This window comes from Bombyx mandarina, chromosome A1, assembly GCF_030267445.1.
Source record: "Bombyx mandarina strain Sakado chromosome A1, ASM3026744v2".
Classification (NCBI taxonomy): Eukaryota; Metazoa; Arthropoda; class Insecta; order Lepidoptera; family Bombycidae; genus Bombyx; species Bombyx mandarina.
Genome location: NC_143234.1, coordinates 12,905,291 through 12,928,901, shown reverse-complemented (window position 1 = coordinate 12,928,901; position 23,611 = coordinate 12,905,291). Strand labels below are relative to the sequence as shown.

The 23,611-nt window shown below is 38.3% G+C and overlaps 2 protein-coding genes across 3 annotated transcripts; one reads left to right on the top strand and one right to left on the bottom strand.

Annotated features, from left to right (window-relative positions):
- Window positions 1–66: 66 nt before the first annotated feature.
- Window positions 67–10,366, top strand: LOC114246251 (AN1-type zinc finger protein 2A). The gene is made up of 6 exons (XM_089739239.1): window positions 67–392; window positions 3,142–3,184; window positions 3,745–3,931; window positions 4,921–5,075; window positions 5,899–6,004; window positions 6,382–10,366. The coding sequence occupies exons 1-6, from the start codon at window positions 338–340 to the stop codon at window positions 6,523–6,525; spliced, it is 690 nt and encodes a 229-aa protein (XP_089595365.1). The 5' UTR covers window positions 67–337; the 3' UTR covers window positions 6,526–10,366.
- A 602-nt stretch (window positions 10,367–10,968) lies between these two features.
- On the bottom strand, window positions 10,969–23,219 carry LOC114246244 (ureidoglycolate lyase). 2 transcript variants are annotated; one of them, XM_089739230.1, is made up of 7 exons: window positions 22,734–23,212; window positions 22,014–22,272; window positions 19,604–19,931; window positions 18,874–19,048; window positions 17,150–17,258; window positions 14,203–14,457; window positions 10,969–11,975 (listed from the first exon to the last, which is right to left on the bottom strand). In XM_089739230.1, exons 1-7 carry the CDS (start codon window positions 22,985–22,987, stop codon window positions 11,724–11,726), a joined length of 1,632 nt encoding a protein of 543 aa, XP_089595356.1. In that variant the 5' UTR covers window positions 22,988–23,212; the 3' UTR covers window positions 10,969–11,723. The 2 variants fall into 2 exon arrangements, with proteins under 2 accessions (XP_089595356.1, XP_089595357.1); XM_089739231.1 differs by lacking the exon at window positions 14,203–14,457 and having other exon boundaries at window positions 22,734–23,219.
- Window positions 23,220–23,611: the final 392 nt, after the last annotated feature.

Sequence of the window (23,611 nt, the reverse complement as noted above, 5' to 3'; positions counted from 1 at the left end):
GGAAAATTATTGTAGACTATATTTAATTTTGATCAAATCTCGTTGGCTAAAAGGTCCAGTTGCCATTGGGCATCAACATATTGCGAAATACTAAAAAGTGACGAATCATGATCGAATGGCATTATTGTTTAATCTATGATCGAAAGTTTGTTTAATGGATTGTTATGATGTGTAATTTCGCAATAAAATATAAGTCATACAATAATTAATGCAGTGACTACCTACACTATAGCCTTTAAAAGTTCTGTTGGCAAAATTCTCCATCCCATTCATTAATCATCATTTGACCCAAAGTGACGTAAAAATTGTGAACAATCGTGATTAAACAATAAAAAAAATGGAATTTCCTCATCTTGGAAAAAATTGTTCTTATGAATCTTGCAATAAACTGGGTGAGTTTTTAAACTAAATTTCATAAACCATTTAAAGGCAATTGTTCGTTACTTCGGAATATGACACTTATGGTAATATTAAATCTCTGAAAGTATGTCATCAAGATCCCAATATTTGTTGTGTAGAATCAATCGCTGAGAAAAGATAACATAATATATCATCATTTGAATTTGCACCAAATTATATTAAGTACATTAAAAAGGTTTACAAATAGTAACACTTAAAATAAAATAAAAAAACAAGTAAACAGTACAAACACTAATGAAACAAAGAAGAAGAAAGAACAACTTACTTAAATTAAGTTTGGTGAAAACGAATTTACAGTTGCTAAATATTGGACACTAGTGATTGTTTCAGACTGAACATCATTTCAAAGGGACACGCAAAATAACAAGATAATATTGACGCTTGAAAGGCAAACGTGACTAAGCGACAATGCGTGAACTTTACAGTAGACTAATTTAAAGTTGAAATACCTGAAAACAAAATTTATTTTGACGAATCTAGCTGTAGTAGAATCTAGCTAGTAGCTGTAGGATTGAAATGATTTTAATAGACCTAGAATATTTTTTTTTTGCGCATCGAATATTTATGTACAAAGCAGTTATTGTCGCTTAGTCATGTTTGTCTTTCAAGCGTCGATATATTTTTTAATTCTCAGTATTTATTCACGTTTTGTGTTTATCAATTCCATATTTCAAAACACGAAAATAAAATCAGTAGTATAAAAATTTAATTTCTAAGCTATATTGTCTGCTAAACATTTATTAAACATATGGTATAGAAACATCCCTGGATCCCTCTTAGTCGCGAAGTACACACAAACGGCAAGGAGCTTGGCGGGGTGCAGGCACAAATGCTGCTTCAAAACTTTTGCATATAAAATGTACTAAGGAGACATATTGTGAATTACACTCAATGCTAGCAGTCACAACTAAAGCGTCATGCAAAGAGCACATAACAAAGCAAGCGCATCTTCGTCATCTGAAGAAGAAGACATACTATCACAACAAAATCACCCTATATAATGACAATTCGTGCCTCTTCTATATAATTTAAATTTCGTCCGTGCTGTATTAATTCCACGCCTGCGCAGCGCCTTAAGCCTCACGCCGTTTGTGTGTATTTCGTATCTTAAAACCCAATTGAAATGTTTTTGAAAAAGCATACTAACAACCCCTGCAAGTGAGTAATGAGATGAATCTGAAGAAAGCAGCTGCTATTTGTAAATCTATAAGTTTATGTTCTACAAATATAACTTTTATGTCTCTTATTTGCTTAGCAACTCTAGTTAGGCTGCTAGTATAAAAACTGTACACTAGCTTATATACCTGAGAATTTGTTGCTACGTAGAATATGATTACCAGAGATCATCATCATAATCAAATCAAATCAAAATTTTTTTATTCAACATAAATGAAAAAACATGCTTGTTGAACGTCAAAAGAACTACCGCCAATTCACAAAAACTAGCCTCCGTCCTGAGAAGAATTGGCAAGAAACTCAGCGGGCATGTCTTATTTTTTTAAAAATATTAGATATTATTTTTAACATTAGATTTTTTTTAAATATTAATTTTTACAATGAGTATTATAACGTAACAATTATTACAATATTGAAATGCCCGAAGCGAGCAACTCATTCCCACTTTGTGCAACCTTCTAGATAATCATTGACTTTATAGTAAGCTTTATTGCACAGATGTTCTATAATCGTTTTCTTAAACCTATGTATATGTAGGTTCTGAACATCTTGTGGGATTTTGTTGTACAGACAAACACCTGAATGAATTTCGTATCTTATGTAACCTACTCATCGGCACAACAAGCTTGTGTTTGTTCCTAGTATTTCTATTATGTATGTCTGACATTTTAGGAAACTCCTCAATATGTTTACGAACATACATCAAATTTTCAAAAATGTACTGGGATGGCATAGTGAGAACTTTAATTTCTTTAAGTTTTTCCCTCAGGACTTCCTCAGGGATGCATATAATATATCTACCTAAAGTTTAGTTGGCTTTTAAGTAAAGCTCATTTTTTGTTGTCAAAATCTTGCAATTCCACAATTAAAGTATATAAGTGTACTTTGTGAGATCAAGTTGGAAATTGGTTATTCCAAAACGTATTTATATAAAGTTCTAATGTTGGCTATTATGATTTGCATTGTAATTTAGTCTTATAATAATTTTTTTAAATAATCTTATAATAACTAGCATATGTACCTAAGTAATGGAAATTTCGCCAGATAGTAAAGTTTTTCTCAGAAGCCACTTTTTCTCTTTACATGTCTACTATGTCATCCAAAAATTTACTTAGGTAAATATGCATCCAATTATTCAATCTCATATGATTACACTAGCTAGTTTTGCAATCAACATTGTGTATAATGTGAATTATAAATTTTTAAAGCTTTAATTTTTATTTATAGACTATTTTGCATATGGCCTTTTATTCTTCATTTCTTAGATGGGTGAACCAGCTCGTAGGACATTTGATATTAAATGATTTCTGGAACATATAGATGGCATAATGTCCATGCCGCGACATGAGACATGAGGTCAAATGCTTAATTGTATTGCAAAACCGCTGTACCACCCTTCAAATTGAAAGACAAATATAGATATCTCCTTGTATAGCCTTACAGTACATCATTCAACGACATTGGAAAAATGATAGAGAAAAGCTTGAATGCGGTTAGTAAATAATTAAACTATGATATCACTTAATTATTATTTCTGATTTTTAGATTTCTTGCCGATGAAATGTGGTGCTTGTCGTGAAGTGTTCTGGTAAGTTAAAATTTAATTAAAAGTGATAACTGAATGTGTGTTGTAAATCGTCCAAGGTTATTGCTAATTATTGTGGTTATATATTTTTTAATAGTGATAAAAATTGCATTGGTCTGCTAAACTGTATTTTTTCATAGCCAGTGAATCTTTAATTTAATTTTTGTAAGCACATTGTGGTTTCAATTCTTGGAACCACTAAACATCAGGTGGGCCCAAGTTTTTTTTTCCGTAAGCGGACAAGCTCACGGCCCACATCGTGTACAGTAATTATAGAAGTTCATAGACAACAACAACGAAAATGCCACTACTAATCTTGAGAACAGCTGCCCCCCCCCCACCTCCAAACCGATAATTACTTCACGGTAGAAATAGGCAGAGTGCTGGTACCTACCGACGTGGGCTCACAGACATACTACCACCAGAAATTACGCAAACTATTATTTTTCCCTGAAATTATTTTTATTAAAAAATGTCTTGTTACTTCACTGAGGAAATCGCTCGTGAACAATTGACACTAAAAATGTTTTATGTCACTCACAAAATCTTGTATTAAATTTTAGCGCCGATCATTTTGCTTATGCGAAACATGAGTGCCCTGAGCCGAACGTACGTGATGTGCAAGTGCCAGTGTGTCCGCTGTGCGGGGCTCCAGTGCCGGGTCGGAGGGGTCAACCACCAGACCTGGCAGTTGGGGCTCACATAGACAACCAGTGTACATCTGATCCTGCAGTAGAGAGACGCAAGAAGGTAACCTATATCTCGAACACATGTCCTTTCGACCTATAATAGTGACAGCCTATCTCTCTCTGTGAGGTTTTTTTCACATATAAAGACTAAGGAATTCATACGATGAGACAATATATTGTCAGTCCTCACAAGCAGGTACTGTTACGGAGAGGGTCCAGTAGCTCTTTTTAAAAAAAGGAAACGGTGACTGGCACTGACTTTATTTTATTAAAGAAGTAGTACCAATGATGTGTGTTTACGCTACTCAAGCCAAATCTGTTCTGCCGCGCTTTAGTAATAAATCGTCTTTATATAGAGATGATGCATTCAGGAATGGCTTAGTCTGCATTATTATTTATATTGCGTTATTATTGAGGGGCATATGTGACAGTACTACTAACGCACCTGTTTCTGTGATCACGAGTCCCAGTTTAAAGGGTGAAACCGATGTTATAGGAATGAGACTTTAATCTCAAATTCTTGAAGAACAATATGATCAGCCACCGTTGATTAAATCAAACAGCAAACAGACTGCTATTTTTTTATTGTTTAGACGGGTGGACGAGCTCGCAGCCCACCTGGTTTTAAGTGGTTACTGGAGCCTATGGACATCTACTACGTAAATGCGCCACCCACCTTGAGATATAAGTTCTAAGGTTCTCAGTATAGTTACAACGGCTGCCCCACCCTTCAAACTGAAACGAATTACTGCTTCACGGCAGAAATAGGCAGGGTGGTGGTACCTACCCGCGCGGTCTTACCACCAGTAATTACGCAAATATAATTTTGCGGGTTTTTATTACACGATGTTATTCCTTCACCGTGGAAGTCAAATATGAACATTTGTTGAGTACGTATTTCATTAGAAAAATTCGAACACCTGCGGGATTCGAACACCGGTGCATCACTCAACACGAATGCACCGGATGACTTATCTCTTAGGCCACGACGACTTACCTACCTTGCTAACATCCAATGTCTTTGTTATTAAATAATGAATGATTATGCAGGTGTTCACGAATCGTTGTTCATACAAGAGCTGCAAAAGGAAGGAGATGGTGCCGCTGGTGTGTTCTGAATGTGCACTCAACTTCTGTCTAAGGCACAGACACACGGCCGACCACTTGTGCGAAGGGAAACTTGCCGCCAAGAGGAGACAAGCCGCGTGAGTTGATCAAATTAAACCCCCCAGAGTTCTGCTAATATGTAGTTTAGTGGCAAGCCAGCTGTTGTATATTTCACTGGATTGGTACACCGCGCGTAATTCGTTTCCAAATGATTCTTGTCCACCTTGTAAAAATGAATACTTAGAAAAAATTTAATATAAAAAAAGACGTTCTAGTTTATTCTAGAAGATGATACAAAAGAAGAATTCATTATATTAAGTTCAATAAAAAGACAAACTTACAGAAACGCATCTTGTCTCTGAAACGTCTTTCTCATAAAGAATTGGTTTTTAATGCCTTATAATAAAGTTACGCGCTGGGGTTCGGGATAAATAAAATTTCACCAAAGTAAACTAAATACTGTGTTAAATACTTAGAACACTTAAAAAACTCAACAAATACTTTAAAACTCTCAATTCGCTTGTTCCGCTTCGCTTCAGGTGATCCGTTCGCTGTTTCGCTTCGAGTAGTTCCGATTACTGACTGACTGCGTGCCATCTCTGCAACGCTTTTATAGCCGATACCACATCCCTAGAATTATCGAGAATATTCCACACATCTCTAATATTGTGTTTCCGCTAGCTAACAATAGATGGCGTTGTACCTCTCGAGCGTTCTAGGTGCTACTAGATCCTTCGATATTCGTTCGACTATTCGGCGATAGATGGCGTTACTCTTACCGACATAATAATAATAATGAAATAAAAAAGTGCTTTTTATAAATTTCCAATGAAAACGTATTTTTTTATGAACGGAAACCCAATTTTACAACACACGTCACCAATAAACTGTAAGTTAATAACTATGCTGATATGTTTCCAGTAAGGCTGCCATGGCCCGGATGAGACAAAACGAAAGTCTATGGATCCGGAACGAGGCCCCGCTGCCTTCCGCTGTTAGCAGCTTCTCTGAGGTCCAGGGGAACATGGTACGTTACCTCGCCCTAGGGACAAGGAACGCAAACTAACGTAAAGCCTAAGCTAATCAACCGAAAGTTGAAAATAGAAGAAAATATTCCTTGAATGGTTTTTTTTGTTATTGCTTAAATGGGTGGACGAGCTCACAGCCCACTTGGTGTTAAGTGGTTACCGGAGCCCATAGACATTTACAACGTAAATGCGCCACCCACCATGAGATATGAGTTCTAAGGTCTCAGTATAGTTACAGCGGCTGCCCCACCCTTCAAACCGAAACGCATTACTGCTCCACGGCAGAAATAGGCAGTCTGGTGGTACCTACCCGTGCGGACTCACAAGAGGTCCTACCACCGGTAAAGTTATTAACCAGTGTTGTTTTGGTCATCAGACAGAAGACGAGGCGTTGGCTCACGCGCTGGCGTTGTCGATGCAGGAGAACGTGAACATCGAGTCCGGCGACACCAGCCTCGCGCGCGCCCTCACCCGCCAGCGCGTCGGCGGCGACCAGCCCGCCCGCTGCACCGTCTCCTAACTTCGGTAGACAATTCCAATCCATCTCTTTCACACAGATAACTAGCAAAAAATTACCATTTCGGCACTCGCAAGCGTTACCGTAGATTGGGGGGAATTGGGACCCTTTCCAAATCCAACACAAAACTTCAATGGTTTTTCTTAGGGTAATACGAATAAATTTGTCATTAAAATGGTTCCGGAGATTTAAATGTTTATATACGATGCGTTATTATCAGTGGTCGGAGTAGGTAGATTGATTTTATATACTTGCGTCAAGATATTATAATATGGACATGCCATTTTATCTATATTGATTATTTTTTCAAATTGAAAAAATATATTTTTAATCCTCATCGGATACAATTTCTATATTTATGAGATAAAGTAACAAAAAGCCCTGTCTAAGTTTTGGCTCAAACTGACAAGCGTCATTTCTGATTCAACAGAAAGGGACAAAATACGGTGTAACTATTCCAAGGTGTTTTTGTATAAAATAAAATACTGATTTCTTTCACCATTAGCTAGCACTGGTAGCGTAGATTAATATTATTAATACATTTTTCACCTTAAACACTGATTGATCGTGCTAATTTCAAATAATTTTTTTTATTGCCCTTGTAGTCAAACGAGCATACGGCCCACCTAATGGTGAGTGGTTACTGTCGCCCATGGACTTCAGCAATGCCAGGGGCAGAGCCAAGCCGCTGCCTACCGCTTAATACTCTCCACAAGCCTCGTTTGAAGAGGGACATGTCATAGCGCTCAGGAAACACCGTGGAGGGGAGCTCATTCCATAGCCGGATGGTACGTGGCAAAAAAGAGGAACAAGTATCACAATAAATATGAAGTTCCGGTATTTTGGAGGCATATCCATATTATCCTCTACGTTTGACGTCAACGACCTTAAATCAATGTCTTATAACTCCGACCTCTAGCTATTATGCATAGTTCATTACAAAATATACACAAAAACTGAAAAAACTAGCTTGACCCGATTCACCTTGGCTTTGGTGTGAATCAGGTTACGTATGGGGACAATAGTTTTTCGATAGGGCTGGCACTATTTAGTTGTTAGGTAGGTACCTAACCTTAGGTAGTTATCTTTTTAATATCTTTAATGAGATACAAAACTTTGATGACTAATTTAAACTATTTAATATTCTTAAACACTAATTAAAAGTAATTTTCAATTCAACAAAGTTCTAAATCTAACAACAACAAAAGTATTGTGACATCCCATATTTGTCCCTATTCTAACTCTAGTTTCTATTCTCCCCAATCTACTGTACTCAATATGTTTAATTTGATAAATTCTACTAAAGTTGTGCTGTATATATTGACTTAATGTCTATTAATTATCTCTATCACTACACTCTGAGCTCTAGTAACGTTGGTCTGAACATTGGTTGGATCTGTTGGAATACGAATTTCAGGGATGTATTCATTATCATAATCTTAAGCTAGTGTTGGGTCTGATTTTGAATCGGTTGAAAAGAACAGTGGGAAGTTATTGTAAAATTCGAGTGATAGTTAAAAATGTTTAGCGAAAAATCGATGAAATTGAAAAGTCATTAAAAGCACTGGCAACATTTAAACATGATACTTAGATGCGGCAACGCTTTGAATAAATCGTGCTATTTGATTCAGAATAAATACTTTTAATATTATAATAATAGTGCAAAGTGTACGGAATAAGTATTAAGATATAATATTGTGAAAATAATATGTACAGGTAATCCTCCCGCGGTATTTTATAACACGATTCGACTCTAACACGAAGAGATAAATTCACCAAAACCCTCTTATAATACGGTACTTCTATAAAACGATAGTGTGATTTCTGTTTAAAATTACTTAAGAGATTTCATTGTGCATTATGAACACACAATATCTTGGAATAACTGAAATTTTAATGCTATTTTTTTATGTATAATAGTTAAAATAATTGTAAAAATAGACAAGCTTTAACAAAAACCGACTTAAAAAAAAACAGATTATTCCAAAACAAATTAATATACACTAAAAACAATAATCATCGAAATCGGTTGGCGTGATATTCAGTTATTCATCTATTTGTCGCGCACGTACTTAATGCAAATTTAAGACTTATATGGTTTTCTCATGGATACCATTATCAGAACTGGACTAAATTAAAATGGGACCATACGGGAAGCGTCAGCTTTCTAATAAAAAAAACATCATCAAAATCGATTCACCCAGTCAAAAGTCGAATTGAGAACCTCCTCCTTTTTTGGAGTCGGTTAAAAATACATACAGGCATAGTTGAGATGTTTAATTCAGAAAAATAACTCTCCTCTCTGTACTGGCTTCCAGTGTCATATAACACGGTTTCACACAACACGGGGCTTTGTATCTACCGTGTTATAGGAAGGTTATATTTTGTAATAATTTGAATAACAAATCGAAATAGGCCATCACAGTCACTGAATAAATAGGCCAATTTTAATCACCGACTCAGAATGGAATCGAATGACTGAGAGATAAGTAACTCAGCACTTGTTGTTATTGAGAATAAACATATCGTCTTCTCGCATTAAAACTATAATCTCAAAACTTACTAATTTTTCAGGAGAGTGTTTTAAGATTTAACGAGACTCACTGATAGGTAGCTGATGATATAAGGAGTAACTTAGGCTACTTTTTTTAGACTAGCTTCGCCTCTCGGCGTCACCCGCGATACGACAATAACTGCCGGTAACATCGCGGGACTCGGCTATCAATAATAAAATTTAATGTTTCCGAAGCGAAGTGAGGGCGGGTCGATAGTATAATATAGAAGTATTGTCCGCCCGTTGATGTAATCAGAACGGACGACATTTATTAATGTTATTGATTAGCTTTACTTAATGTTATCAATAAGAAAGAAAATGCGTGTTTTTTACTACCGTCAAATCTGTAAAATACCAAAACATTAGAAAATGTAATAGATAAATTGAATTTAAGTTTTTAGGTGTCTATGATTTTTGTTCGAATTCTATCAACGGGCGAACATTATGTCGTATCGTAAATAAATAAATAAATAAACTTACTATTTCCAAATATAAATGTTTTCAAGGAATACTGTTCGGAGTTGTCCGTTGATTGCAATTTTATAATAGTAACGTGGAGATACGACTTTATGTTACTGATAATGCTGTTGGAAAAGTTAGCGTTTAGATCAAGTTATTTGCTAAGTGAATTTATTAATATATATTTTTTAATACTGTATAAACTATTATATGTATGTATGTATGTATTTGTAATTTAATATAGATTTCCTTGCACCTACCACTATTCACTCTGCACTACCTTTGGTTGACTGGTAGAGAATGCCTTAGGCATTAAGTCCGCCAATGTAAGGTTTACATGAAGTGTAATAAATAAATAAATAAATAAATAATGTTTACGCACATTTTGAGGTGCGAGATTGAAGACTGCTGTAGTCGCTTTGGGTAATAATTCCAAAACATATAGGTAGGGCGGTGGTGTCAATATCTGTAGACCAACGCGTCCAGTGGTGGGGGGCCGCGGGGGTCGATTCTGGTCGGAGGGGGGCCGCCCCCGCCGCGCTCCCCGCCGCCCCCTTGAAACTTCAACGTTCCCTACAAGCTCTAGTTCTATTGTTAAATATTTCGGTATCCGCTTAACACCCGATGAGCTTTGAGCTCGTGTTCCTGTGCTAATAGTAAAATGTTTAAATCAGACGTATGTATGTATGTATTCGTTCTGAATGAATTAACTTAAAGCTTGTGAATTTTTCAGCTTAATTATTATAATTATTCGAATTGTAATGTTTGAAAATCGTGTTATTATATTTTTGAGATGATTATGATTGTTATAAATCGTTAAAGAACTGATGATTCGTTGTGTTTTATTTTTCTTGGCGATCGGCGGACCTGTGCGACTCTGCAATTCCGATCCGGTGCTAGACCCAGCGAAGCACTGCTCGTGCTAGGGCTACACAGTGTTAGCAGATTCTCTCAGGTTGAGCCCTACCTTTACTGGTGGTAGGACCTCTTGTGAGTCCGCACGGGTAGGTACCACCGCACTGCCTATTTCTATCGTAAAGCACTGATGCGTTTCGGTTTGAAGGGTGGGGCAGCCGTTGTACTGTAAAAAGTGAGACCTTAGAACTCATGTCTCAAGGTGGGTGGCGGCACTTACTTGTTCTTGTCCATGGGCTCCGGTTATCACTTAATAACAGGTAGGCCGTGAGCTCTCCACCGATCTAAACAATAAAAAAAAGAACTGGATTGACAACTGAACTGAACTAAACTGATGACAACGGCGATACTGACCAGGACGACATTTGAGGACACGCGAAAAATGTTAAGGTTTTATTTCTTTAGTTCAATTACCGGAGAAGCACCCTACGGAACCCTCCACTGTTCGTTGTCGATACGGACTTGTCCTATTCTTCATCCAAAATGAGGTCAACGTGGGACTGAATTAAATAACATAATTTAGTAATTAAATTTAATTACATTTGTATTATATTCACTTTTCCGAAATATGATTGTTCTCCTTTACCGAAATATGATTGTGTTAATATAAGTTATTTTGGTAAAATATAAAATAATTAAAGCTATAAGATAGACGGCACAGCTAATACAACCAAAACATTTTAAAATCAAATTATTGAATTTCTTTTACAAATAGGAAATTAAAAAAAAAAACCAAAATACCCCAATATAATACTTTGTTAATAATTTAGTTGCCTACCACCCATACCAACTTAGAATGTTAAATGATTTCAATGAATAACACATTGACTTACGTAATAAAAAAAATCAATGAAGGTATACATACATACTTACATAATTGAACAGATGGTCATTAAAGTCATAATGTCGTATGTGGATGATTTAAACATTCCAAACTGTAAGTTTAATTCTTTTTTTTTATTGCCCTTGTAGGCAGACGAGCATACGGCCCACCTGATGGTGAGTGGTTACCGTCGCCCATGGACTTCAGCAATTTCAGGGGCAGAGCCAAGCCGTTAAGTTAAGTAACACCGTGGAGGGGAGCTTAATTCTATCGTATTCATCAATATTTATAGGTACATCCGTTTCAGTTCCATATTTCTTTGAATTATTGAATCAATACTAATTGTCTAAAAATAGAGGCTCCAAGAATAAAGAAAAATCATAATAATCGTACAGTCAGAGAATTTTTCAATAAACAGATCCGACGTTACGGCTCCAAAGTCGTCTAGCTTCATAAACTGCTCAGCAGGGCCTTATTGTGCAGAGTTCTGAACTTGTGGTTGTCATTGAGGTAGCTCGTGATGAACTCTGGCGGGTCCCGGGACAGCACCAGCTCGAGGCTCATGTAGCGCGCCGCCGTGAGCCGCTTGCGCTCGGCGCCGGAGCGACACAGCCGCCGGTGCGCGCGCCCCACGAAATCGGACGCCCGGTCCTCCACCAGCCGTGACGTCACGCGCTCTCCGGACGCGCCCTCCAACGCGGCCTGGAATGTTCACGAAGGCTTAGGGCCGAGTTACACCAGAATGGCAGCGGCCCCCGGCGTCGCCTGCTAGACTGCACGCGCCTAGTCTCCTCTTGACTAGTTTAGTTTCTTCATTCGACAATGATACTCGTGTGTTTAGAGTGAACATGATGGAATTGGTTATTATATATGAAGTCGGTGCCGCGAGCGGTCTTGTGTCGCAGTTGGCAACCGCAGGCAGAAAATGCACATGGCGCGCGGCTGTTCGCTTCACCGCGGGCGAGCGGCGGCTGCGTCGCGACCTTTTCTAGCTTTTAAAGAGATACTGATCTTTTAAGTATATACATAAAGTTTAATATTATTTCACACTGAAAGTGCTCGCCGCGAGGTTGCCGGCCGCTGCCACTCCGGTGTGACTCGGCCCTTAATAGCGGCTGGCTGCGATTACAATGAGCTAATCATAACCTCGAAAATCACGTTTCAAATTACTCAATGACAAAGTCTAAGCGTCCGCGACTGGTGACTGACTGACACGTTTCACTGGTGGTAGGACCTCTTGTGAGTCCGCGCGGGTAGGTACCACCACCCTGCCTATTTCTGCCGTGAAGCAGTAATGCGTTTCGGTTTGTAGGGTGGGGCAGCCGTTGTAACTATACTTGAGACCTTAGAACTTCTATCTCAAGATGGGTGGCGCATTTACGTTGCAGATGTCTATGGACTCCAGTGACCACTTAACACCAGGTGGGCTGTGAGCTCGTTCACCCATCTAAGCAATAAAAAATAAACCCGTTTGGTACTGGACGGTTTCCGAAACCCGTAGACATTAACAAAGTGAGTGGTGTCTCATAGAGAAATTGCATCTCAGTTGTATTTGATGGCAGTCCCCCCATCGGTCCTCACAGCGGAACCCCCTTAGTTTTATAGCAAAATTAGGCGGACGGTACCCATGCAAGGTCAACATACGCCTTGTCGCCAGTCATCATCAACCCTTTGGCTGTATGGGTCGACTTGAAATAGCAAAGTGAGTGTCATAAAAGACAACTAAAGAATTCACAGGAGAAAGGACAAAAGCGTGTACCGACTCTAGTGGTTGGTATTCTAAGTCTGCAAGGGTACATACATTCCGCCGGTTTCTGTCTTCAGCGTACCAAATTAAAGGGTATGCATATCTCAGTTTTCTGATCGACAACCAGAAAGACAATTAGATATCTTGTAAAATACTCTAACTAACATTTTTTTTGAAATCAACGTTCAGTTTTGAAATCAATTCTTGTCTAGTATTTTATAGGCGCTACGACATGTCCTTCTTTAAGCGAGATTCGTGCCTTACGAGTGAACCGCGGCTTGGTTAACGTTTATTATTATTATTTTTTATTGCTTAGATCGGTGAACGAGCTCACAGCCCACCTGGTGTTAAGTGGCTACTGGAGCCCATAGATAACTACAACGTAAACGCGCAACCCATCTTGAAATATAAGTAAAGTTACAACGGCTGCCCCACCCTTCAACTTCTTCTACTTCTATATCGTTCCCTCACTACTGAGGATCGCGACCACATGCGACGTACTTTCAATGTGCTCGATCATGGGTGGCATGGACTGCACGGTACAGACTACCACCGAGAGCTTCTCTTGCTAGATCTGACCATCTGGCTGGTGTTCTGCCCACGGCGTGTTTGCCTTCTATTCAACTCGTAATTATGAGCTTCTTTAATTCATGTCTGGGAGACCGCATGATGTGTCCGAAGAAGCTCATAACACGTTCCCGGCAGATGGAAGAGAGCCTTTTTCGGATGTCTAGCTGCCTTAGAATGGACTCGTTTGTTCGCATGGCAGTCCACGGTGTTCGCAGCATCCTCCGCCACACCCACATTTCAAAGACACGATCTTTTTGATATCCCGGCTTTTTATGCACCATGTCTCCGCCCAGTCGAGGAATATGGGAAAGATCAGTATCCGCACCAAGCGCACTTTGGTTTTATATCGGATGCTACGATTTTTCCATATCTTCTCGAGATTGGCCATCGCACTTTTAGCCACCCTTCAAACCGAAACGCATTGCTGCTTCACGGCAGAAATAGGCAGGGCGGTGGTACCTACCCGTGCGGACTCACAAGAGGTCCTACCACCAGTAAGGGAGAAATAGGCTGGGCGGTGGTAAACGTCCATGAAAGAACGTCAACCTAAAGTTTTCTAAGTCTAAATTTGGTTACAGGTCAGTTCTATAAATAAAAGTTATTCTTGCGTACCGAAAATCGAATCCATTGCCATATCTGATATCTGGATATCTCTGCGGTCGCAGAATCTTCGATTTTGCCGTTGTAGAAGAAATGCCCGACTCCGGCCAGCCAGTAATACACGAACAGGATCGATATAGCAATGTTGTTTTGTAAGCCTTCCATAGTGACGCCGCCGGACGGTATGGAAAGTAAATCGTGTGGTGTAACATTACAGTCGAATTTGCGATGAATTTGATTTGGCATTGTACCGTTTTTCTTCCATAGCTGAAACGAGGAATTAACACTGCTTGTAACCGATTTGGAATATGAAGGCAAGGTGTATGTAGTTTTCTCTAGCTTTCACTGCAGATAGGATCGGTTTGAAGGGTGGGGCAGCCGCTGTAACTATACTTGAGACCTTAGAGGTTATATTTCAAGGTGGGTGACGCATTTACGTTGTAGATGTCTATGGGCTCCAGTGACCATTTAACACCAGGTGGGCTGTGAGCTCGTCCACTTATCTAAGCAATAAAAAATAAACTATTCAATGGTGGTCTGGTAGGTGAGCTCACAGGCCTAAACTATAGTCGGATTTTTTATTAGACGAAGTAAACTGACGTTTACTGTGTTGTCAGGTTTTGATGAAATAAAAATAGTGTTGTGACAAAGTGAACGATTGAAAAACTTTTGAATTAATGAAATTGCCTCGATTGTCTAGTGAATAGTTGGTGTGCCGAATTGCCGATATCGGGTACGGGGTTCGTATTTTAGGCGTGCTATGTACATACCAACGAGTTTTCGACGAAATATTATGTTCTTATAGTATCTACCTGTACTGAATACCGAGTGTTTTAAACATTAAGAAAACATTGCGAGGAAGCTTGTAAGACTGTCCTATTTCCAATACATCATATAGTTGAAATTATAGATGTATAAAATATAACAATTATAGGTATGTAATGAAAATAAAAAAACTGATTGTAGTTACATACTACTAGTAACATATATTGGAGCACTTTAATACAATTTTATTGTAAAATATAAATAATATTCTTTTATAGTTTGAAATTAATGATTAACTCTTCACACTCATTGTTCATTCATGTGATTGAACGAGAACTGAACGCATCACTATTACTTTAAATATAGCAACATTATTTCACAAAGTGACATTAGCTACTGTCAGCTGGCTTCGTCTAATTAAAAATCCGACTATAGGAGAATTTGCTAACACTAGCCCTCACAAGAACAGTGATTCGCGGAATCTATAATACTACCGGATCGGAATCGCGACCCACTGATAAGATCCGACAAGAAACTCAGTTGGCTGTCTATGGGTTAGGAGTAGTAGACAGAGTCACGAAACGAGAACCACCTGTTGGGATACCGGGGAGGAATTTATAGGGATGGATCGCAACTGATATTTTTGCACCAAACGGTCCGAATGAAATTGTTTATATATTACGTTTCCTGTAGATTCCGAAGCAACCGAATCGACTTGGATGAAATTTTCAGTCATAATATATACTTACAAGAAGTAAATGTACCCGTGATAGAGTGGCCAGCTCGGAGTCCGGACCTTAATCCGATTGAACACTTGTGGGACGAATTAAAAAGAAAAATTAGAGGTCGAAATAGTGCTCCAGCTAATCTCCAGGAGCTACAAAATGCGCTCAAAGAGGAATGGGACGCCATGCCACAAGACTTTATCAGAAACTTGATAGAGTCGATGGGGAATCGGTGTGAAGCTGTAATTCGGGCAAGAGGGAGCAATACTTGTTGTGTTTTTTTTTTTTATTAATCCCCAAATTTTAAACGGTTTAGTTGAGTAATCATTTTGTAATAAAGATTAAATTGTTGTTGTATTTTATTTTCCTCAAGAAAGTAACCTTATCTCCACTTATATGGTATCATTGAATAGGTATTGAACTAACCTTTAACCCTATGTTAAAAAATATATGTATTTTTTTAAATAAAAAGAAGTAAATAATATTTTTCAAAAAATGTACAGATGTGCGATTTCATTGCACCCGAGTGTATATTGTTTAAGTTGTAGAGCGTAACTTATTGATGCATTTTGTACTGATATAAATTAATAATAATCAACATAAAATGGTTTGTTTGTTGAATATAATGATGTCTATTCAAACAGCTTACATTGTTGACAAGTAGCACGTGACCTAGCAATCCGTCCTTCACGCGTCACTTAACTTGGATGACAAGAAACGCAAAAATATTTACCTATTGTAAAACCTAAACGAAAAACAAAAAGTGAAGTTCATTCATAAAGCTTAGGTTAAACAAAGCCTTACGTTTCCGCGTTAGGAGACCTCTCCTTTCCCGTTATATTTTTTTTTTCATTGTCCTTGTAGGCAGACGAGCATACGGCCCACCTGATGGTGAGTGGTTACCGTCGCTCATGGACGTCATCACTGCCAGGGGCAGGGCTAAGCCGTTAAGTACTCTCCACAAGTCTCATTTGAATAAGGTCATGTCATAGCGCTCGGGAAACACCGTAGAGGGGTGTTCACTCCAAAGCCGGAAGGTACGTGCCTAAAACGATGGTATCTCGATACTTCAACTCGCCGGATGTAGTAATTTTATTTATGACATATACATGACTTACCGTACGAGCGAACGAGATGGAATACTTCTTCTTTCACGTCGAACGCGTATAAAATTTGCATTTATAATTTTTTTTGAATCACAACCCTAAATTACGTGATTGTGTTAACAAAAATAAACGATTTAACATTAAAATAGCATGTGCTTAATTTTTTAATTTCTGAGGGCAGTACCAACGAGCGTCTGGTCGAGCTTTTACTGGTGGTAGGACCTCTTGTGAGTCCGCGCGGGTAGGTACCACCACCCTGCCTGTTTCGGCCGTGAAGCAATAATGCGTTTGAAGGGCGGGGCAGTCGTTGTAAGCAATAAAAAAAAACTGTCCGTTTGCACAAACCGCACTGAGATATCTCACCTCGTTGACATGCGGGACAGTACGCGCGTCGTACACCATGAAACCGTCGACGCCGCAGTCTATTTCCTTCAGTTTCATTTCCAATATCTCACTTATGATTGCCTTGGATCTACAACATAATAACACTTGTTGACCGGACTTTTTGTCTCATAAAAATAGCAATAACATGACAAGAGACATTTCTTACTGGTGGTAGGACCTCTTGTGAGTGCGCGCGGGTAGTTACCACCACTCTGCCTATTTCTGCCGTGAAGCAGTAATGCGTTTTGGTTTGAAGGGCGGGGCAGCCGTTGTAACTATACTTAGAACTTATATCTCAAGGTGAGTGGCGCATTTACGTCGTAGATGTCTATGGGTTCTAGTAACCACTTAACACCAGGTGGGATGTGAGCTCGTCCACCCACCTAAGCAATAAAAAAAGAAAAAAGAAAGTTAAACAAAAAAGTCTAATGTATTCAGAAATACTTAGAGAAATTAAAAAAGTTTTAATTTGACGTTAGACAGAGATCTCACTAGATAGAATGACGTAAAGTTCGTGGAAGATCAGTATAAAAGTAATTATGGATTATAAGTATATACTTGAGACTTACCTCATGTGATTCGCGTACTTGTTGTCTATGGACTCCGGTAACCACTTAATACCTGGTAAGCTGTAATCTTGTTATCTCCAATATACAAAAAAACACGAACAAAACCTATTTGGTTTAAGCGACATTTCGCTTTCATTAGGTAGGTACACGACATTTATCTTTGAAATTAAAGGTCCATTTTATTTAGTATTAGTATCAACATATATACTTGAGACCTTAGAACTTGTATCTCAAGGTGGGTGGCGCATTTACGTTGTGGATGTCTATGGGCTCCAGTAACCACTTAACACCAGGTGGGCTGTGAGCTCGTCCACCCACCTAAGCAATAAAAAAAATAAAAAAAAACAGTTCGATGTTTTTAATTGAACTTTTCAATTAAGTTCACCCCATTCGAATAGCTGAAGAAGAATTATTGTTAAGATATTTATTTTCCAAATCCTAAACTTTAAATAGTTCTCCTGTAAAGTTGCAAAAAATTCGCTTAAAACAAATAGTTTTTCACCCCTCGATATACCACGATATAGGTACTAAAATAAATATATGCCGATTCGTCTTGAACTTACGACGCATGTTTTATGGACGTTGCGTGCTTACGAGATTATGCTTATGGCCCATCCCTTATTCAGTGTGCTTAGTTCGAGTTTTTTAACGTTCTCGATAGCGTAAAAGTTAACTCATATTTGTATGGAATGGGATCGTTTGCGTACGTTTGCCGCTAGGGGCGCTGTTCCAACTGCATACAAAATTGGATTAACTTTTACGCTATCCAGAATAATAATAATAATAAATAATAAAAATCATTTATTGCCTTTCACATCACAGAAAATAAAATGAAATACAAAAAAAAGAAAAGAAAAAAAAAAGAGAAAAAGGCAAAAGGAGGTGGCTCAGCTATTGCTGTTCGAGGTTGATAAATCGAACAGCGCTGATTTTCAGTCACCCCCGTTTCCCCTTGGTTCTTTGCGGGAATGAAGGCTAATTACGTGTGTACATACTGTGTGTACATAGAACGTTAAGAAGCTCGCACTAAGCACACTGAACGATACACATGAGAGATAGTTTCGCAACAGGAATTACTTGAATAAGAATCAAAGTCGACGCCACTGCTATCGATAATACAAAAGGTCTACGCACTCATCATCAGTCCCATCGGAGCCAGGTTTCAATATAGTCGCGGCCATTCCTCCGGTTGCGTGTGCTCCTCTAGCATGACAAGTGCTGACGACTAATCTCAAGTAAGAGATCAAGAAGTGTCGGTCCATATTCACGTATTTGCTCCGGTCCGGCAACTGATACTCGCTGCGGCTACCTGACCGAATGTCGAGAGATCAGTATGCGAGTTATCGATTTTTAACAACAGGAGGATCTAATCGCGTTTTTTAAAAAATAATTTTCAACTGGTAGTAGGACCTCTTGTGAGTCCGCACGGGTAGGTACCACCACCCCGTTGTAACTATACTGAGACCTTAGAACTCATATCTCAAGGTGGGTGGCGGCATTTACGTTGTAGATGTCTATGGGCTCCGGTAACTACTTAAAACCAGGTCGGCTGTGAGCTCGTCTAACTATCTAAACAATAAAAAAAATGTAGATGGACAGACACGCTCACTGTCTACCTGACGACTTCAATTTAATCCTGCAGTTACTGAAATTCATAAGAATAATGACTTGTATACCACCACTAATCTTAATATCTGAACACTCAATTCCCTTCAAACTGGTAGGCGGTCACGAATTCGTGCAGAAATAGGCAGGACCATGGTACTACCTAACCACGGAGAACACAAGACCTTTTAGCAGTAATGACATAAATCATTTCTACTATTTATGTGCCATTAAAAAATAATTTAACAAAATCCAGTACCAAACTTGGCAATGATGGACGCGCAGTAATCCCATATACCACAGTTCAATCCCAGAGAATGGTCCCTCAGAGCATACAATATCTCATCCAGTTCGAACACCGAAAATATATTTTCTATTAGTACACAAGCTTTTATGGTTCCTTGGGGCAATTTTAACTCTTTCTGGGCCCAAACGAAGATCTCGTTCCATAGTTGAGCTTCAGACGCGCTTTCTAATTTGGACAAGTAGAAATATGGACCGCTGTTCGCCTCGTAAAGCTTCCGTGCGTTGTGGTACATGAGGACAGCGAAGTCGACCAATGGACCAATAGCTTCCTTACCGTCGACCTGTAAAAAAAAAATTTTTTTTATTGCTCAGATGGAGGGACCTGCTCACAGCCCGCCTGGTGTTAAGTGGTTACTGGAGCCCATAGACAACTACAACGTAAATGCGCAACCCACCTTGAAATATAAATTCTAAGGTCTCAAGTATAGTTACAACGGCTACCCTACCCTTCAAACCGAAACGCATTATTACTTCACGGCAGAAATAGGCAAGGTGGTAGTACCTACCCGCGCGGACTCAGAAGAGGTCCTACCACTAGTAATTACGCAAATTATAATTTTGCGGGTTTGGTTTTTATTACACGTTGTTATTCCTTCACCGTGGAAGTCAATCGTGAACATTTGTTGAGTACGTATTTCATTAGAAAAATTAAATCGAATTAAATAAATGAAATCGAATAGAAAGCCTAATCAAATACTAGTAATTTTACTGGTGGTAGGACCTTTTGTGAGTCCGCGCGGGCATGTACCACCACCCCGCCTATTTCTGCCGTGAAGCAGTATTGCGTTTCGGTTTGAAGGGTGGGGCAGCCGTTGTAACTATACTGAGACCTTAGAACTGATATCTCAAGATGGGTAGCACATTTACGTTGTAGATGTCTATGGGCTCCAGCAACCACTTAACACTAGGTGGAATGTGAGCTCGTCCACCCATCTAAGCGATAAAAAAAAATACAGCGGTTGAGAGAAATGTTTTATTTATTTATTGTATTAACTGCGGAGATCAATGCCTGCAACAGTAATTACAGCCGATAACAAGATTATATAGACAAAATGTAATGTCGATGTCCACTAGAAATACATAAACTACATCGAAGTACGAACATTCTCAGAGTTCGAAAGCACTATGGTATGTATGTAGGCTCGATTTTCATTAATATAATAAAACTTAAAAGTATGATCTTCTGGCTTAAAATATAGCCATTCATGGCGTGTCATGGCCACTGAAGTATGAATATTATATAGGTCTATGGTCATGGCATAGCACGCTATATCTGCACCGATGGAAGTCATAATGTCATCTCTATCACATTCGATTATTTCCGTTGTTACGAATACCTTTACAATTCGTGGTCAAGGACGACTCTGAGTTTTCGTCGACATTTCGACATTGTGATAAGAGCCGTAAGTCATCGTAAAAATAATTCAAATTATGTTAACGGCTCGCGAAAATTTAAGAAGTGCCATAGTGCTTTCCGGTACAGAGAATATTTGAAATTAAGAATAATGAGATGCAAGTGCGTCGTTACGAACGCGATAGACTATTATCATAAGCGTAAGGTCAAATACAATGCATTATAGGTCAAAGCTGAGACGATAATACATAAATTATGTGTTGTGTTATCACTAATGTAGAAGTCGAAGAATTTTTATTTGTCGACTAGTTATGATAACACGCTGTCGGCAAGAATTTAGAGAGAGCGGACGAGCATTGAATACTGATGAATAAAATTTTATTTAAATTCAATTCAACGCATTACAGAGACAGATCAATGTGCGATCAATGTGCAGAACCCATTACCTACACATATACCGCAATTCCAATAAGTATCCCGGCAAATTTATGAGATAATACAGAGTATAGAGTAGTTTAATTCTTGACAGTTAGGCGTTGGGGCTCCTGGGCATAGGTATCTTTCGTTTGACACTATACACAGGATTGAAGGTCTTCGTAGTTGGAAGCTATTACAAATATCCGGAAAACATCTGAAGCTGCGGCAACTTAAGCTTACATATATATTTATACAGTTTCCAAACATCAATTTTCGGACCAACGCATCGGCCTTTCGCATAAGTTCTTTCCTTATTGGTTTACCCCAAAACTTATAGGTTAAATAAATAAATAAAAAATGTTTTTTGTTCAAAAGGCTGTTCTAAATCTTGTTATTTTTTGTAAATTTCGTGATACCGATACCGATACGTGATTCGTACCAAAGTGAAAGCAGAAAAGTTGCCTTGGGTACATGAAAAATGTAAAAATGTCGTAGCGTAATATCCGTGAGGTTGGCTAATATAAAAACTTTTTTTTTCGTAAGGTCTCTTGCCTCCTTGCCAAAGGAAAAAACTAAAGAAATAACTACTCACAAGTATGTTGTGTTCAATCATGTTCCACGCGCGGGGTCTAAACATCAATACGGGGCAGGTAGTTATCGTCAACGGTGCACCTTGTAGTTTACCGCTCACAGCCAAATTTATGTTGTTGAAAGCGAGAAGCTGATTCCTCCATGTTGGGCAGTGACCGTCATCAAAATCTACTTGGATCCCTTGAACATCCTCATTGAGAGCTACTACGAAATGAGCCGTATTTGAAGCTGATACATCACCAAGATCTAAATGTCTGTTTCTAAAATTTTATTAATTTTTTTTTTAATTCGTTTTTATTAATTTAAACGAAGCAATACAAGTTCGACAACATGCACTTAAGGGATATTATCAGAAAAGGGATCAATGTAGATGGGTAAAAACGGTAAATTTAATATTCTCTTAACTTTTTTGAATTTTAACAATAAGGTTTTGCATTGGTATTTAAAATTTTGCTACAGTCATTGTTATGCAACAATAGACACTTCTACCCTGTTTAAAGGTGAAGCCACAATAACCCGTCTAGTTTATTGGCAAAACGTAAGGGAAAAATTGGCAATCTATTATGACTAAGAAAACATAAGTTGATAAAATTTTATATCTGTTGATAAATTTGGCTTCTATGAGTTTTATAGCATTAAGGTATTATTGATTATTTAGTAGATTATTTATTATTGAAAAATTTGGGTAAATTTATTATTGAAAATACTACTTTTAACTTACTGCAATCTAATAGGCAAAGGCGCTATTTTCCAGCTTTTGTCTCTTCGTTCGGGAGAATTTTTGAAATCAATAAAAGGATCATTTTTTATTTCCACAGCTCGTCGTTTTCTATTCTCATACAACAATTCTATTTTTTCGTCAAAATTACGATGTAGGGCTGCAATAAATTCGAGGACTTCACTAGAAAAAATCGTCTTCTGTAATTCTTCGAGTTTTGGAAGCGGTACTTGAAGTAAAATAACATCGTGCACCATAATGTAGTTATTATTTTCTTATTTAATAGGTAATCTGCACAGCAAGAAACGCGACACAGCTGCACTTGATTGAAAGTTGTATTGAAATATTCAAATCGGAATTTCGTTCGTGTTCGAAGAAAATAATATCTGTATGATTTTCGTGTTATTGTTTCTTATCACTATATAGTTGATTGATAAAAGAATGATAAGATATAATGTTTGCCTATGTTGGGTGTTTTCAGTTGCCAGCTTAAAAATAAATCAAATTTACTAGAGAAAAATCAAAGTTTTAATGGTAAACATAAAATGATATTTTGTAAAGTTTGAATACAACTATGACTATAAATAGACCTGAAAACCAACCATAATCATCATTGGAACAAACAACTGATTCGAAGTAGAAATCGCTGCTCGCGTAGTAGAAATCGTGAAAGGCTGTTCGGGTATGTAGGATCGGACGATCCGCAGACGATGGTGGTGGCACGGCGGCCCAAGAATGGCATTTGAGACCCTACCCACTAAACAACTCCCCCGCACTTGCTCAGGCGTCCGTAGCCCCCGAGGTCAAAACCCGGGTGGGGTAAGGAAGTACCGTATTAAAAACCCCAAGGACACCCGGAGGCTTACGTACTTGCGGCCTCG